Source organism: Pygocentrus nattereri, chromosome 10 (assembly GCF_015220715.1).
Source record: "Pygocentrus nattereri isolate fPygNat1 chromosome 10, fPygNat1.pri, whole genome shotgun sequence".
Classification (NCBI taxonomy): domain Eukaryota; kingdom Metazoa; phylum Chordata; class Actinopteri; order Characiformes; family Serrasalmidae; genus Pygocentrus; species Pygocentrus nattereri.
Window position 1 is genome coordinate 9,840,001 of NC_051220.1, and position 17,475 is coordinate 9,857,475.

At 38.9% G+C, this 17,475-nt stretch overlaps 1 protein-coding gene across 1 annotated transcript in view; it reads left to right on the top strand.

The window, feature by feature from the left end:
* The window catches only part of slc18a2 (solute carrier family 18 member 2), a 39,858-nt gene extending 22,730 nt beyond the window's left edge, over positions 1–17,128 (top strand). The window contains exons 10-15 of the mRNA XM_037541797.1: positions 1,411–1,489; positions 3,423–3,474; positions 7,582–7,645; positions 9,067–9,186; positions 10,793–10,926; positions 15,847–17,128. Coding sequence (XP_037397694.1) covers positions 1,411–1,489; positions 3,423–3,474; positions 7,582–7,645; positions 9,067–9,186; positions 10,793–10,926; positions 15,847–15,951 — 554 coding nt within the window. The 3' untranslated portion in view covers positions 15,952–17,128. The remainder of the gene's footprint in view (positions 1–1,410; positions 1,490–3,422; positions 3,475–7,581; positions 7,646–9,066; positions 9,187–10,792; positions 10,927–15,846) is intronic.
* Positions 17,129–17,475: the final 347 nt, after the last annotated feature.

Sequence of the window (17,475 nt, forward strand, 5' to 3'; positions counted from 1 at the left end):
AATTGCAATTAACAACTGTCACCAAAGCGATGAAAGAAGAGATTAACAGAAGTTACTTATATATACAGTAGTTAGCTGATTGGTTGAGAAGTGTTCTAACCGCCATAACAGCACAAACACCATCACTCTGCTCAGACACCGTTGCTAAGCAACGACTTTGACAGCTGTAGGACATGCTCAAGCCCAAGTAAGACAGAAATTAGTGCAGCGAAAGTATAAATCATATAATGAACCAAGAAGTAAGGTAAAAAATAGAAGAAAACAAGCGGACCATGTTGGTCTGTGTGACAGCGAGTGGGTGGAGCTCGTTCCTCTGACGTAGCAACAAGCTGCTTGTTAAGAAACTATAATTTGGCGGAAGGAATTGTTGACATTAAAACAAATGAAATGACATGTTCACAGCCCAATGTATTTAACTGTTATATAAAAGCAAGAAACACTTGAGTTCATGTGTTCTCGCGAATAATACACTCCCTCTCGTGTTCTACTGCTAATATATACATATAGGGTGATTCAAAAGATGTCAAAAAGATTAATCACATTTCAAATGGCCATATTTTTACAACCATGCGGCGCCTAGGAACCAATCACATAGCAGTTGAGGGGGTCATAGAGTTTGAGGCTGTCTGAGTGTCACCGGAAGATGGATGGCCCCTTTAGTGACCCCTGAGCAGAAAGCGTTCTGCGTTCTCCACTTCAATAAGAGTGAATTCATCTTAACTGTTCAACGTGATTGTCGTCAGCGGTGAACCTCCAACATCTCAGAGTGTTCGTCGTTGGTTCCACAAATGGGATGATCTCCGAAATGACACCAGAAATGCTCAATCGAGTATGAGATCAATTTAACTATGGTGTTGATGTTGTCCGTACAGCTGGAGGAGGTTCATATTGAGCACTTGTAAAATTACATGATAGACCTTATGCTCATTTAAACCATTTACAATTTATTGCATTGATCTGTAATGACTGACAAGTGAAATAAATTATTTTGAAATTGGATGAATCTTTTTTAATCACCTGTATATCAACACATATATGTATGTACATACACGGACACTCTTGTATATGCATACACATAAGATAGTACCTATAGTGGTATGGGTGGATAGTGGTTTAAAAAGATTATAAACATAACAAAAAAATGAATAAACAATACATAGCTAGTGCGTTTGAGAAGATGAGCAGTGATGATGTTATTAGTTCTAAAGAGGTTCCTAAGGATCTTTCCTGAGATGACGTAGAGCTTTTTCTCCTAGAACGACTTAGAGTTTGTCAGAGTCCGACAGAGAAGAGACGGATTAGTTATTTTTACAAACTGCTCAAATGTGTTTCGTCCTCTTTCTGTATTATTTATTATTCACTTATCTTTCTCTCTCTCTTCTTTTCTCTCTCTCTCGCCCTCTCTCTCAGGTGTTGCCTTTCTGCCTGCGAGTATCTCCTACCTGATTGGGACGAACATCTTTGCAGTCCTAGCCAATAAAATGGGGAGGTATGAAGGAAATGAATCTCTCTCTCCTCCTCTTATCTCTCTGTGCTCTGCTATCTGTTTCCGTCACTATTAAAAACACTGAAATGAGTTTTTGCTGCTTCGCTTTGATGTGTGATATTTGTTTTTTAATAAAAACAAAGACAACAAGGCTGGTTGTTATTGACTCTGCTCTTAACTCAGTTAGTTTGTTTGGTTAAAGGTGCGCTAAGCAACTTCCTCCGTAATTCTTATGTAAATAGTGTTTGTATTAGTGACTTTCCTGCGCCGGTCATGCGACTGGTCATACGTTATTGGCTGCGTTCATTTTTGATTTGACGGTCAACACGAACTGCTGATGAGTGCAGGTGTATAAACAGTGGGCCTCGTTCACAGATATCCTCCCAAGTTTGTTCTTAAACGTGTACTTGAGAAAGGTCCTAAGAAAAAGTCTACGGCAGATTCATGACGTAGAACATTTCTTCTTAAGAATGATTGGTGAGTGACGTTGGTCGAGAGTGACCTCACAACAGTCTTCCAGTGTTTGTCTTTTTGTTGCAGACAAAATTCAAGCACTTGAAATAAAAGCTGGAAATAATATAGTGTATATAGTGATCATATGTAAGCAACAATAGGAGCTAACGCAGAGCTGGTGTATGATGAGACTGGCCACTTCTTATTTCCCCTCTTATATATCACATGACTGCAAAACACTAGTGGGCGCCTGTGAACGAGTCCTCAATGAATAGGAGCAAATGCAACTAAACAGTTAAAAATTAAAAGTTTTCTTTAATTTTAGAAAGTAGAAGGATGTATTTCACTAAAAAAGCTAAGAAAACCTACCTGTATGTTTCCTTTGTTCTACAGCAGACAGGTTTTAGGCAGCAGGATGTTAACATTACTGCTACTGGTTGGCCAGCGGAGCAGCTCACTGGCTGTTTGCGCTCACTATCGTCATGAACATACACAAGACGCTGTTTCAAACTCCTATAACTCGAGTTTTAAAGCATTTAAAAATATAACAGCTGTGTTAAAATGTTTTATGCTGTTCTGTGTTGAGGAAATGAATGTGTTTATTTCTATTCAAAACACTGACTCATTTATAAACTATGATTTTGCTCAAATTCTCCATCTTTGATGTAAAAAAATGAGCAGAATTTTTTATTTCCGAAGCAGTTTCTCCACTCGCAGCTTCACTCTGTTTGACCTCTGGCCTTTCTGTGGTGTCCTGAGGGGCTGGACGCTGTTATTGTTAGCCTCGTCCCTCCACTCACTGTTTTTATTTCCCTTTCTGTCTCTATTCTCGTATCTATTCCTCTCTCTCTCATTCTCTTCTTCTCTTTCTTATTCCATCTCTCTCTTATTTCATCTCTTTCTTTCTTTTTTTCTCTTTCTTTAATTCTTTCATTATTTTTTATTCTTTTTCTCTCTCATTCCATCTCTATCTTTCTCTCTCTCTGTCTTTACTCTTTTTTATCTGTCTTTTTTTCTGTTTGTCTTTCTTCTGGCCATTGCATCGCTCTCTCTCTCTCTCTCTCACACTCTTTTTCTCCTCATTCTCTTTTTCTTTCTCACTTTCTGTAATTCCATCTTTTTTTTGTTCTCTCTCTCTCTTTTATGCCATTTCTCTCTTATTCAAACTCTTTCTTTCTCTCTCTCATTCCATCTCTTTTTCTTTTTTCTTGCTCTCTCCTTCTTTTCCGTCTATCTCATTCCATCTCTTTCTCCCGGTCTCTTCTCATCTCTTTCTTCTGCCTCTTTCAATCAATATGTCTCTCTCTCTCCTCTTTGCTTTCTTTTTTATCCTTCTATCGGTCTTTCTTCTGGCCATTCCACCTCTCTCTCTCTTTTCTCTTATTCCATCCTCTCTCACTTATTCACGCTCTGTCTCTCTTTCTTTCTCTTTTTCTTCTCGTATTCCACCTCTATCTCACTTATTCTCTCTCTCTCTCTGTAGGTGGCTGTGTTCTCTGATAGGGATGCTGCTGGTTGGTGTCAGCATCCTCTGTGTAAGTTATTCTGCTTCATTATAAACAAAGTTTCAGGTTCTGCACTGAAAAGATAACATGACAGATTTTTCTGACTACTGAATGAAGCTTCTAATTTCAATGAACTTTTAGTAGATACTGAATATCTCATAGTAGATATGGAATAATTAAAAATAGTTACTGACTTATTTGTAGTAGATGCTGAATAATAACTACTTTAAGGCAGACAGATAAATGTGTCTGTTCCTGACATTTAATCGGCTCTTCTTCATTAATTTTATTTCATGATGCTGTTGTGTTTATTTGATATGTAAAACATCTGACATGATATCCAGGGCGGAAAATTCATACATTTGTGTTTACATTTTCAAACAAGAAAACAGATGAACAGGAATCAGTGTCCCATATTAGACGTGTTTTGTTGTTACTCTGATTTTAAAAAATTGATAATAAGTGTTTACAGAACTGAGCTCCACCCCAAATGAGCTCATGCATTTGTTGAAAAAAGCAAAAAAAACAAAATACACTGATGTGCAAATCATTGAACCCTTGTGTGGTGTTGGGGTCTGTGGGATACATTTTCAATGTTTACCAAAGTAGAAAATGAAGCAACTTATTATTAATTTAACCCCAGATTCCTTGGTCTTTGCTCATTTTCTGTGAAGAACGTATAAAATAACCCATTTTCAGTGCCTTCACTCCTGTTCTCCTCCTACATGGCCTGCTGTTAGTGTGTGTGTGTCTCTCTGTGTATGCGTTTGTATATGTTTGTGTGTGAGGGTGGACAACATAGAGAGGCTGCTGACTAGCTACAGCTGCTAAATAGGATCCCTACACTGGACACTTGTGATACTTTAAACCTCTGGTATTTTTACATAGATTGTTATGGATATTATAAAAAAAACAAAAAAACAATGTGGTGAGTCCACTAGACCCACTAAGTAACAAAAACTCAACCACCACACAAGGTAAAGCCTATATTTAATTGAAAATAGCACAAATACAACATATTAAATGTTAAAATAAAGAAATGTTATATTTTTTAAATATGCTCATTTTGAATTTGATGCCAGCAACATATTTCAAAAAATGGGATGGGAGCAACAAAAGACTAGTAAAGTTGTGTAATGCTGGGGCAGTCATGAGCTGGAGGTTAGGGAACCAGCCTTATGACCGGAAGTTTGCCGGTTTGATGCCCTGAGCTGACAGCACATCACTATAGTGCCCTTGAGCAAGGCGCCTAACCCCTAACTCCCTGGGTGTCGTGGAAAGGGCTGCCCACCACTCCAGGAAAGTGTGCTCACTGTCCCCTAGTGTCTGTGTTCACTAGTGTGTTTCACTGCATGGATGGGTTAAACGGAGAGGTGAAATTTCTCTGTTGTGGGACTAATAATTGTCACTTAATGAAAATACAAGTTGGTTAACTGGCAACAGGTCAGTAACATAATTGGGCATAAAAAGAGCATCTCAAAGAGGCTTCAGAAGCAAAGATGTGGAGGGGTTCACCACTCTGTGAAAGACTGCACGATCAAATAGTGCAACAGTTCAATAATGTTTCTCAATGTAAAATAGCAAAGAACTTGGGGATTTCATCATTTACAGTACATATTATTTTAAAAAAATCAGACAATCCAGAGAAATCACTGTATGCAAGTGTAGCACCACATGTGCTACCCCGCCTTCCTGCTGGTTCTCATGGCCGTCACCGTCGGGGCCCGGGGGGTGGGCGCATGCCACAGCAAGGGACAAGGCTTAAGACTAGTATCAGCTGGTCATGATTTTTGGGCCCTCAGTTGGCACTGCGTTAAAAACAGACTTGATTCTGTAGTGGAAATCACTGCATGGGCTCAGAAACACTTCTAAAAAGAAACACTGTCTGTAAAAACAGCTCATCACTGCATCCACAAATGCAAGTTAAAACTCTAAAACACAAAGAAGAAACCACATATAAACAGGACCCAGAAATGCTGCCACCTTCTCTGGACCTAATCTTGTTTAAGATGGACTGAGGCAAAGTGGAAAAGTGTCCTGTGGTCCGATAAATCAACATTTGAAATTCTGTTTGGAAATCTCAGACAGCTTGTTATCAGCGCTTAATTCCAAAGCCAATACCCATGATGATATGGTAGAGCATTAGTGCAGACTTGCACATCTGTGAAGGCACCATTAATGCTGAATGATATATACAGGCTTTGGCAACATATGCTGCCATCCAGATGACTTCATATTTTTTCCGGGAAGGTCTTGATTATTTCAGCAAGACAATGTAAAATCACATTGCTCTGTGTTGAGAGAGTCCTAGTGTGAAACTGGCCTGCCTGCAGTCCAGACCTGTCACCACTGATAACATTTGGCGTATTATGAAACGAAAATTATGACAAAGGAGATCCTGAAATGTCAAGGGTCATTTACAGTGTAGCCGAGCAAATTACAAGGGCTTAAAAAAGTTGAAATGAAATTTAACAACTGAAACAAAACACATTCAAATGAAGTGAAAGAACCTACTTAGACAGTAAACAATAAGAACACTAAAGTGTTAGAAAAATCACATTATTTACTAGAATAGATTGTAAAAAAAAGCTGCAAAAAATGACACAATAATAATAATAATAATTTAATTAATTAATTATTATTAATAATAATGCAATTCAATAAAAAGGAGAAGGTGATGCATATAAAATGAGCATGTATTTTTAAAAACAATGAGATTTGCCAGTTTCAGTTATTTATATGTTGTCTTTGTAGTATTTCAATTAAATCCAGGGTTTAAATGATTTGCACATCATTGTATTTTGTTTTTATTTTCATTTTGCACAGCGTCACAACTTTTTTGGAAAATGTTGTAGGTACTGAATAATTCATAGTACATACTGAATAATTCATAGTAGACACTGAATCGTTTATAGTAAGTATGGAATCATTTATAGTAGATACTGAATAATTAATAGTAAATACGGAATCATTTATAATAGATACTGAATAACTCATAGTAGACACTGAATCATTTATATCATGTACGGAATCATTTATAGTAGATACTGAATAATTAATAGTAAATACTGAATCATTTATTGTAGATGCTGAACAACTCATAGTAGACACTGAATCATTTATAGTAGATGCTGAACAACTCATAGTAGACACTGAATCATTTATAGTAAATACTGAATCATTTATAGTAGATACTGAATAACTCATAGTAAATACTGAATAATTAATAGTAAATACTGAATCATTTATAGTAGATGCTGAACAACTCATAGTAGACACTGAATCATTTATAGTAAATACTGAATCATTTATAGTAGATACTGAATAACTCATAGTAGACACTGAATCATTCATAGTAGATGCTGAACAACTCATAGTAGACACTGAATCATTTATAGTAAATACTGAATCATTTATAGAAGATACTGAATAACTCATAGTAAATACTGAATAATTAATAGTAAATACTGAATCATTTATAGTAGATGCTGAACAACTCATAGTAGACACTGAATCATTTATAGTAAATACTGAATCATTTATAGTAGATACTGAATAACTCATAGTAGACACTGAATAATTCATAGTAGATACTGAATAATTTACTGCAGACACCGAATAATTGATGTTAGTAGATGTTGAATCATTTATAGTAGAACTGAATAATTCAGTTCTAATTTAATTTAGTGTATTATTGTTTGTAAGGGATTAAAGCAAAAGACTAGTAAGAATATTCTACTCCTAAACATCAGCAGAGAGAAGAAGAGAGAAAAACCAGGTTCTATTAAAACATAATAGAACTCTCTAGCCTTGCCCTGGTCACTTCAAATCTGAGAGGAAGTGAGCCCATTCTCTGAAATGTTTTGCTAGATTAGATTAATGTCGGTGTGCCTATATGTGTGTAGTAATGGGAACACTCAGTTCACATAGTGGTCAGCGGTTAGAGCTCGACTGTAGCCTGGGAAAAACAACACGAACGCAGAGGTCAGAACCCAGTACAGAACATTCCAACATCATGACTGCCTCACTCAGCTTCGGCTAGAGCTCTACCTTCAGCGTTAGAGAGAAATAGGAATTTGTTCTGCTTGTATTAGTGCAAAGATCACCCTGAGTTCATGTATATTTTTCCATTTGCAGGTGCCTTTCGCTAAGGACATCTACGGACTCATACTGCCAAACTTTGGAGTCGGTTTTGCGATTGGTAAGCATCAGCAACTAAGTCTTAACTCTCTCTCTGTCCTGGGGGCTTGTTTTGAGCCAGGTGGTGAACTGAGACTATTTGAGCTAGGCATTCAGTTCAGGCCCTAAACATCAAAACACTTCTACGACAATGCTAATTTCTGCTAGAACCCATAAGGGATTTGTAATTGTATGTTACAGCAATGGTGAACATTTTTTGGTAATTCTAGATTTGAGGCTTGTAAGAGATATTGTCATATATTTGAACTTGTATGTATCAGTTTTACAGTGACTTTTCAGTAAACAGTTCACAGTGTAGATTCTATACACTGTAGAACTTCCAGAAGGACCAGGGTGATGTTTTTTCACAAAGAATGGTATCACTGAGCCCCCAAATGGCGCAACTGTCTACACGTTGGCCCTGTCATCAGGAGACTTCTTCAGGAGACCAACTTCTTCCCCCATCACTCAGCATGATACTAGCCAGCACAGTTGCTAGTTAGCTGACACAACAGATATAGTGGTTTGTGCCATCCTCTGAGCGCATTCAGTTGTACAGTGGTGTTTGCGTGAGGTCTCAGTGGACCTCCTAGCGCTGGTGGTCTTGTGTGACTGGGGGAGTCCTAACTAGTGGGTGGAATTGGAAGCAACTATATTGGGGAGAAAGTTAGGGAACTACCACTGGTAGTTAATATAACATATAAGGCCTTCGGTCTAGCTTCTGAAGTCCTAACAAATGGGAGAGCGTGCTTGGCTGTATCTACACTGATACCACAGAGAAAACAATCCTAAGTGGATAATTTTCCATTGGGCATTTAAAGAATTAAAGTTTTTTGTTACCAACCAAATCTTAATAATAAAATAATGGTATGACTGCAAAACATCAAAAGTAACCATAGACTCTCCTCTCCACAGATGATCTATAAGCTTTATTCTGGACCCAGGACTGCTTGCTCTGCAAGTTCAGTACATTTGGTCAAGTATGAAAGCTTTTTTTGAGCCTGGGAGTGTTCCAGAGTACTGAGTACTCTGGTCATCTCAGTGTCTGGGGTTTGCTTCCAGCAATCTCTGGTACATTCCATAGCATGCGTGGAATCTATCTGCCCCTGGCACTGTGTGTGAGGTTGTGTGATTGGTTAATTTTGTAATGTGACTTCTTCAACTAGTTAAGTTTCATTAAATGCAATGCATCCAAAAAGTGCCGTTCTTCATGGCTTGAGTGTTTGTAGTCAAGGAAAATACCATTTTTTTCAAACATGCTGTGCAGTCGATCCACAGTTGGGATGGAATTCTTATGTGAATGCAAGCAAATGATAATTAGCCCCTCCCCCAAATGAGCCCAGAATCAGTGCTAGGTGTGGGCTATGAACACTTCTGAGTGATTGTGAAAACGCCCAAAGTGACAGTTGAATCTTTCCGTCCATGATGTGGTTTTTGTGTTAGGCATGGTGGACTCCTCTATGATGCCAATCATGGGGTACCTGGTGGATCTGAGGCACGTTTCTGTGTATGGAAGTGTGTACGCCATCGCTGATGTGGCCTTCTGCATGGGCTTTGCTTTTGGTAAGGAACCAGTTCAACCTGAACATCGACAAAAAACTCTCTCACATCACCATGATTTTCACTGGAGTTTGTCCTCTGGTGTGTAAGCTTAGCCTGCATCTAGAACACTATTAGCAGGCTAGTTTAAGGCCACTATGTTTTTTCTGCTTGGTGGAATAAAAATCACTTATAACTTGTAGTGGAGCTACTGTAGGCGCCATGTGCCCATGACCAACTATGCAGACAAGTCTTAGTATATTATTTTTTCAAGCACCATCCATAACATCAAAAAAGTCTATAAGCTAGCTAGCAGTTAACAGAATAGAAGGAATGGTGCATGTTTGTGGTTGGACAGTGACCAAAAACAAAAACATTGTAATATAAGTAAGACATGCAGAGTAAGAGAGCAATGTGACAAGGTAACCTAACAAATAGAAACCTATCGCAATAGCAAGCTAGTTAGAAAGTATGTAACTAAAACATATGGCCGGATCTGCTGTTTGGGTGACCTGCCCTATTAAAATACAAAGCCAGAATTCTCCATGTTTTTCTACAGTGTGTTTTCGCTATGTAGTGACACAGACCTACTAAAAAGGCCCCTCCTAATTATTGAATTCAGATATTTCAGCTGCCTATTTTGTTAACAGCTGTATAAAATCAAACATAGCAATGCAATCTCCATAAAATACTGGCACTAGAGGGTTGTACTGAAAAGCACAATGACTTTAAATGTAGCACTATCATGAAATGTATCACTATCATGTTCATGAAATTTCTGCCCTGGTAGATCTGCCCTTGATGACTGTAAGTGCTATCATTGTGAAGCAAAGGCAGTAGATCACTCAAACTCAAAGAGCAGGCCATTAAGTGCTGAAGCTCATACCTATAAAAATCGTCTATCCTCTGATGTATCACTTGCCATAGAGTTCTGGAAACAACATCAGCATAAGAGCTATGTGTCGGCAGCTTTTTGAAATGGATTTCAATTTCAATAGCAGATGCAAACAAGCCTAAGATCACTATTTGCAATGCCAAGCTTTGGCTGGGGTGGTGTAAAGTTCACCGCCACTGAACTCTGGAGCAGAAACGTGTTGTCTGGAGTAATGAATTAAGCTTCACTCTCTTCAGTCTGATGAATGAATCTGGGTTTGGCAGATGCCAGAAGAACGTTACCTATGGTAATGGCCACAGTAAAGTTTGGTGGAAGAGGCATAATGAGTTGGTGCTGGTTTTCAGGCCCCTTAGTTCCAGTGAAGGGTGATGTTAATTCCACAGCAGACAAAGACATTACACAATTGTAAGCTTCCAGCTTTGTGTCAGGAGTTTGGGGAAGAGCCTTTCTTGTTCCAGCATGACTGAGCCCCTGTGCACAAAGCGAGCTCCATAAAGACATGGTGTGACAAATTAGGTGTGGAGGAACTCCAGTGGTCTGACTTCCTATAACACAAGTTATAAGGACTGTTTCAGCCCGAACTGCTTTTTGAACGAGACACAATACAGGGCTGCCAATCAGGGCAGATGTCATTTAAATCTATGAAGACACAACACTTTTCATGGAAAATGAATGGGATCTGTTGTGGTGTACATGTAATATGTATTTGTTGTATGTCTGTGTTTTGTCCTAAAGGTCCCTCAGCTGGTGGTGCTATAGCACGCAGCATTGGGTTCCCCTGGCTAATGACCATCATCGGCGTGGTGGACATCCTATTTGCACCGCTCTGCTTCTTCCTCCGCAACCCGCCTGCTAACGAGGAGAAAATGGTGAGACATTAATATTAAAGCAGTTCTATTCAAGCAGCGGCACAGCCCGCCCAAAATCAAAGGTTTGCTTATTTAATAAGTTGACTAGCTTTTTATCATTTGAGAAATATCACTAAAGTTTGGCCTTCTCTCTCAGAGCGATGCAGAGAAACTTGTGTTTGCTACAAGAAGACTTAACTACCGTAATGCTCTTCTTACAGGACTTCCTAAGAAAATTATACACCCCTTACAACAGGCACAAAATGCGGCAGCGCACATCCTAACAAAAACAAAAAAGAAACCATATCACTCCCGTTTTAAAAAAACTGCGTGTATCATTCAAGATAGATTCTAAAGTTACTACTGCTACTAGTTTTTAAAGCTCAAAATGACCTTAAAGCACCACTTACATCACAGAGTGTCTGTCTGTTTATGTTCCGGCACGTAATCTAAGATCTGCAGATAGTGGCCTTCTACAAATACCCTCTGTAAAATACAGAAAACATGGAGAGGCCTCTTTCTGTTATTATGCTTCTAAACTGTGGGACTCAATTCTACCTTTTATTAGACAGTCAAGCTCAGTGCTCACTTTTAAGAAGCACCTAAAAACATATCTCTCTAAGTTAGCATTTAATTAAAACTTGTGGTATTTATCTTCTAATTTCATTTTCTTCAGATTCTAAATAAATACTAATGATTTCTTGTATAACTGTGTTCTATCACCTGTCTGTAAAGCACTGCCACTGGCATGAGAAGTGCTATATAAATAAAAATTTTATTATTATTATTATTACGCTAGAGCGATGAGGTTAATCATACTAACTAGTACTGGAGCCAGCTAGCATGGTGCTAACCGCATCATCTTTTGCCTCTAACAGTGTAGAGTTGTTCAGTATCTCTAGTAGACTTAATCCTGTGGTCACTGTTATCTAAAAACATGGACTAAGGTATGTTAGCATAGTTAAATACAGTAGCAGCAGCTGGTATGAAGGCTGAATGAAGCTTTTGTCTGTACCTTTTACTACAACTACTGTCAAGGAAAACCAACATTTCCTTGCTTTTGTGAAAAATATAGTTTCAAAATGTTCTGTTCACTCCCAAGTGCAAATATCCAAAGGGTTCAGTCACATGATTTTTCTGTTGTGGTCGCCATATTTGGGACCAATTTTCTGGCCTTGTTTCTCACCAGGCACCAAACCCTCAATTGCTCCCTGGGTGCTTTGGATAGGGCTGCCCTCTGCTCTGGGCAAGTGTGCTCACTGCCCCTTAGTGTATTTATGTGGGTGTTTCACTGCACGGGTGGGTTAAACGCAGAGGTCTGATTTCACAGAGACAAATGGTTAGACTTTTTAAAAGATGGCTAAAATGAATCGCTTTACCCTGGAAGAGAAAAAGGTTACCTCAACAGAGTCGATGAAATAGGCTGAGATCCTTATACAGTTCCCTCCTGAACTCCTGGTCCCACTTAAAGTAGCAGAAAAGCTACCAAATGGATGTGAACAATGCTAGCCTTTAGATAACTTTTGCTAATGTTATCAGCTGAGAGGTAAACAGTCATCCCCCTGACGGAGCTGCAAACAGCCAGGTGTGACTTTTCTTCTGTTTCTGGAGATTTAAATGACGTTTGCACGGACGTGCTATTGCAGTTAGTGCAGAGTTCCCAGCTCAAGTCCTCCAACCCCTGCACTGCATGATTGTGGTTACCCTGGTTAAAATGTCTGATATTATTGGCTAATTAAACCCTTCTTGAGCTGAACGAGGTGTGAACAGCAGAGAAAAAAACACTAAACTATACAGTGCAGGGGCTCCAAGCCTGGAGTCGGAAAACACTGAATTAAAGGTCTGTGTCTCTCGTCATTCTCGGCTTCTTTTGCGTCTTGTAAGTGAATTGTTTGCAAAGCACAGGAAAATCGAAGGCATCGCACAGCAGTCACCCCCTGATTCAGTCCTCAAAATGGCAGTGACTATACAGTATGATGTCTCTCGAAACGCGAGAATAGATATCATTCATATTTGCTTATGCAAATGTTTGGGTGCCTCTGGCCAAATTATGTTTTGTTGCTTGAAAATAATTTACACAGCCTCTACTTGTGCACATTTTGATGCACAATTACTGTTTATTTGCTGAATTTAACTTACGAGGAAACAAATACTTCTATTTTTTTATTGAAAAAACTAGACATTAACTAAATAGACATTAACTTTCAGCTCATAACTACATTAATAACAATGGCATAACTTTTGGTCCAGATTTTAGTGAGTTCTCTGTATAGGATATTAATTGGTAATTATTTTCATTTCGAAAATTAACAACACACAACATTTAGCTGGGGTGTTCAACCTTTTGCTTTCGAAAGCCTATCATGCTGAAATGCGCAGTAATGTAAGCGGCCTGGGAATAACGAGAGGTTCGAAAAAAAATTGTTTTTGGTTTAGAAAACCACCCAGATTGTTCCTCAGGAAAAAGACACATGCCCTTTAAAACCAGGAGATGTCTAATGAAGCTTTGTGAAGTATATGAAATCTGTAGATTAACCCCTGGCCGTGTGGAAGCTGATACGCACTGAGAAGGGCAGCACTGTCTGTACAGAATGACCCCACTTCATACTCAGCCTGACATTTTATTATGACGTCTTTAAAGCACTTCAGGGTCTGTGAGGACGCGGCTCTTATTGATTTATGCATTCATTATTTCTCTTCTGCTACAACCACGCTAAAATAATCAACAGAACATCACTTGGCATCTTTATTCTGCCTGATTTCAAACCTCTGACATGATAGAATATGACCGAAATGGGAAATTATATTATATAATAGATGCAAACAAAAGATTGCCCAGGATGCCCTTAAGCAAAGATCAAAGAGTGATGGTGATTGGAGCGGACTCGTGCGTTTGCCCTCGAAAGCAGGCTTTGATCAAAGCTCTGCTTCGTGTTCTTTCTCTACAAAAGCACTACATCGCCTCTGAAGAGCATCCCTAACCACACGCACATGCACATTCATGCATGCGCACACACAACCCCCAAGAGCCTCGTCTGCAGGCACAATATCGGACCACTGATCCAAATACATTACTTTAAACCTTAAAGGTGCCGTGTGATTTAGAGGACTCTTAACAGAAATGGTATATAGTAATAAAACAATGCGTTCATTAGTGTTTAATAGCCTGTAACTATGAATCGTTGTGTTCTTGTTAGCTTAGAATGAGCCCTTCATATCTACGTAGGGGGCGGCCCCTCTTCTAACAGAGGTTGCCATGTTGCAGCGCCATGTTTCTACAGTAGCCCAGAACGGACAAATGAAACACTGGCTCTAAAGGGCGCCTTTTGTGTTTTTACATTGAAGTGGCAGCTTGAATTTGGTGGCAGAAGAGTTACCACTCTAGGAGTTTAAGGCAGCGCCTCATGTACATCCATGACATCTGTGATTGTGAACAGCCAATGAGCTGCTCCGCTCACCAGCCAATCAGCATTCAGTAGGCGTAATGCTAACGTTCTGCTGCCCAAAACCTTTGCTGTAGAAAAAAGGAAGCATACAGGTTTTTCAGTCAAATACATTCTTCATCTTTCTAAAATGTAAGGAAAGTTCTAGGCAAGCGATTAATTGAGGACTCATTCACAGGAGCCCTCTGGCGTTTCGCAGTCATGTTTTTGATATAACAGGGGAAATAGGTAGTGGCCAGGCTACTTATAAACCAGCTCTGGTGCTGTAGCTCAGAAAAAAAGAGTTGAAAGACATAGAAAGAAGAAGAATCAGTGATCATTTTTTGTGCCGTGAAAAGGTTGAGAACCCAAATTTTGACAGGCACCAGAAAAAGCGAGGGATGGTGAATCCACACCATCAAAGAAGCAAAATGAAATCAGGTCAGCCGACCACAGAAAACACAAAGGCCATTAAAATACGATAAACGGGCAAATGCTTTAATTCATCATTTATTTTACACTTTATAAGGTCATGAAGACTAATTCACTGATGTGATGACATGAACAACTTACATTTTATTTCAAGCTCTGCTATAAATGGCTTCGCTTTCTACCATTTTCATGGTGCTGTTTCTTTTTTCCTTTGCATCATTTATATGCAGAGAACTGTGGTTAACCAAAGGTCTGGAAGGATACATGAGTTGCGTCCTCGGAATCACTCAGAATGCTGCATTTCTAGACTGTATATGAGGGTCCTTCACTTTGAAACATCCTTCTATGACGAAGCGGAATAGAAATGTAGTCTAGGCTTTGGAACGCAGCCCACCCATTACTGTCATCATGACGACCAGCAGCTGCTAACTCAGAACCTTCAAAGCGGCACTATTTAAAATTTGTAGTGTTACTGTTTGTGGAGAAAAACGAACACAGCAAAAATTAGAGAGCATGTTCTGCTGCAAGTCACCCTGTAAAGCCTGAAATTATCGTTTTTCACTCCACATCTGACAACTTTACATTTTAAAATCACACGCACAGACTCGAAAACAGGTCCAGCTTGATGTTTAGGTCTCAAATGTTCTCAAAATCAACTTTATATACTATATATATATATATATATATATATATATATATATATATATATATATATATATATATAGGTATGTATCTCCAAGATGATAACTTTACAGAAGGGAAAAACATACTTTACTTTTAATGGAAGTAAATTGAGCCAGACTTTTTCCAAGTTGTTTTGGGTCGTTTGTTTTGATCCATTCTCCCTGACATTTACACACAATGTAAAGGACAACAGGCATCTTCAAATTTGTCAAAAACTGAAAAACGACAAAAATGGAGATATATATAGTGTAATTATGTTTTCTTTGTATAAATGACTCTGTCCTGCTGTTTTTCTCCCTTCCTCTTATTTTTCTTTTTCTTTCTCTCTCTCTCTCTCGTGCCTGTCTCTCACTTCCTTCCGCTTCTTTATCTCGCTTCTCCTTCTTCCCTCTCTCTCTCTCAGGCCATCCTGATGGACTCTAACTGTTCTATGAGAACGCGCTCCTACTCCACCCAGGGGTCCAGTTATCAGATGGGAGACGATATGGACCCAGACAGTCCGGAGTAATTAAGCCCTGCCCCCTCCCTCTCTCTTTCTGACCACCCCCCCCACGGCCCCCGGCCATGTATGTGCCCTTCTAGATTCTATTTTGTTGTAATAAAGAGGAGGTGTGGGGGGAATAGAGACTTTATCAGAATATCAGAACCACGTGGCCGATTTTGTGAGAAATGTCCCCAGTGTTTGTCCGGCGCCGCTCCGTGACGTTTAGCATTCGTCCGTTCTGCTGAAACCAAAGCCGTTCTCATTGTCCTTTAAACACGTCCAACCAACAGCCTTACCTGTTCACACAGTGCTGGGCCAGGCTTCGGAAACAGGGTCTTCAAATACCTTTAAAGCCACAAGTAGGGATACACTAGTAGCCTGTTCATGAAGTAATGTTCTTCTTTATTTGAGGGTCCCATTTTGAAGAGGAAGATTTCAACCACTACCGCTTGTAACTCAGTTCCAAGTCGCAAGGTGACACTTAAAAACAAGGGGCAGCAATTATGAAGCATTTTTACAGGTGCATTTGTCCTTAAATATTCACATCATGTAAAAATGGAATTACAAGTTTTTTTTTCATGGCAGCGACAATACGTTCTACAGCTATTCCACTCCATTACGGCAGAAATCTACTGCGGGGAATAATTTTTTTACATTGTTTAAACAATTTACATATTATAAATATAATCAACAGCCTTATTTGTCAGAAATCCCTGATTGTGGCTTTAAAATGTGATCATGAGGGTTAACTGCACTCCTTCAGCATTACGATATTAAGGTTTAAGCTTTGAAACTTGTATCAGTGCAAACATTTTCCAAAGATATCGGTCAAAGTGAACAATCAGACCTGAAGAAATTATTCAGAAAGCTTCAAAAGGAGTCGAATTCAGTGCTGTGTGATTAAATGTAATTTTTCAGTGTGTTAAAATTGAGACTACAGTCGCTCGGTTGTTCTCTTTGATATTGATGGCTGTTATTCACAAACTATCTTGAAAAGAAACCCAGTTAACAAAGTCTGTCTTTACATGTGAGCTTGTTTATCTTGAGACGGCTAAAACGAACCACAGTTTACCTTGAAATGGCCTTAAAGTGTTTCCTTTATATTGTCAGAGGTGACTGTTCTACAAAGACCGCATGGAGCAACATGCCAGCTTTCATGTTCTGTCAAAAAACGTCATAAGCATAAACAGAGTAGATGGTACAGCAGACGGGTCTTTTTGCCTATTTGGAGCCTATTGTGGATGTGTGTGTGATGTTTACATTCAGTATTGCCTCAAAATAGAAGCATTCCGGCCCATGGCACACCAGACCATCCTTACTTGGCACTGGAGACGTGTGTCTCATGTGTCACTGTATATTATAAACAGGGCTGTCAAACGAGTCAAATAATGAATTGACAATATTTTGAGGTTCATAAGTAATTGCATAATTTTGAGCTGTTAATTGTGGTTAATCACATTAATTTGTGCAGTTAATCAGTCAGCTACGTTGTTTTGTTTAGTTAATTGAAAAATAATCACATTCTTATTCATATTTGCTCAAAAATCA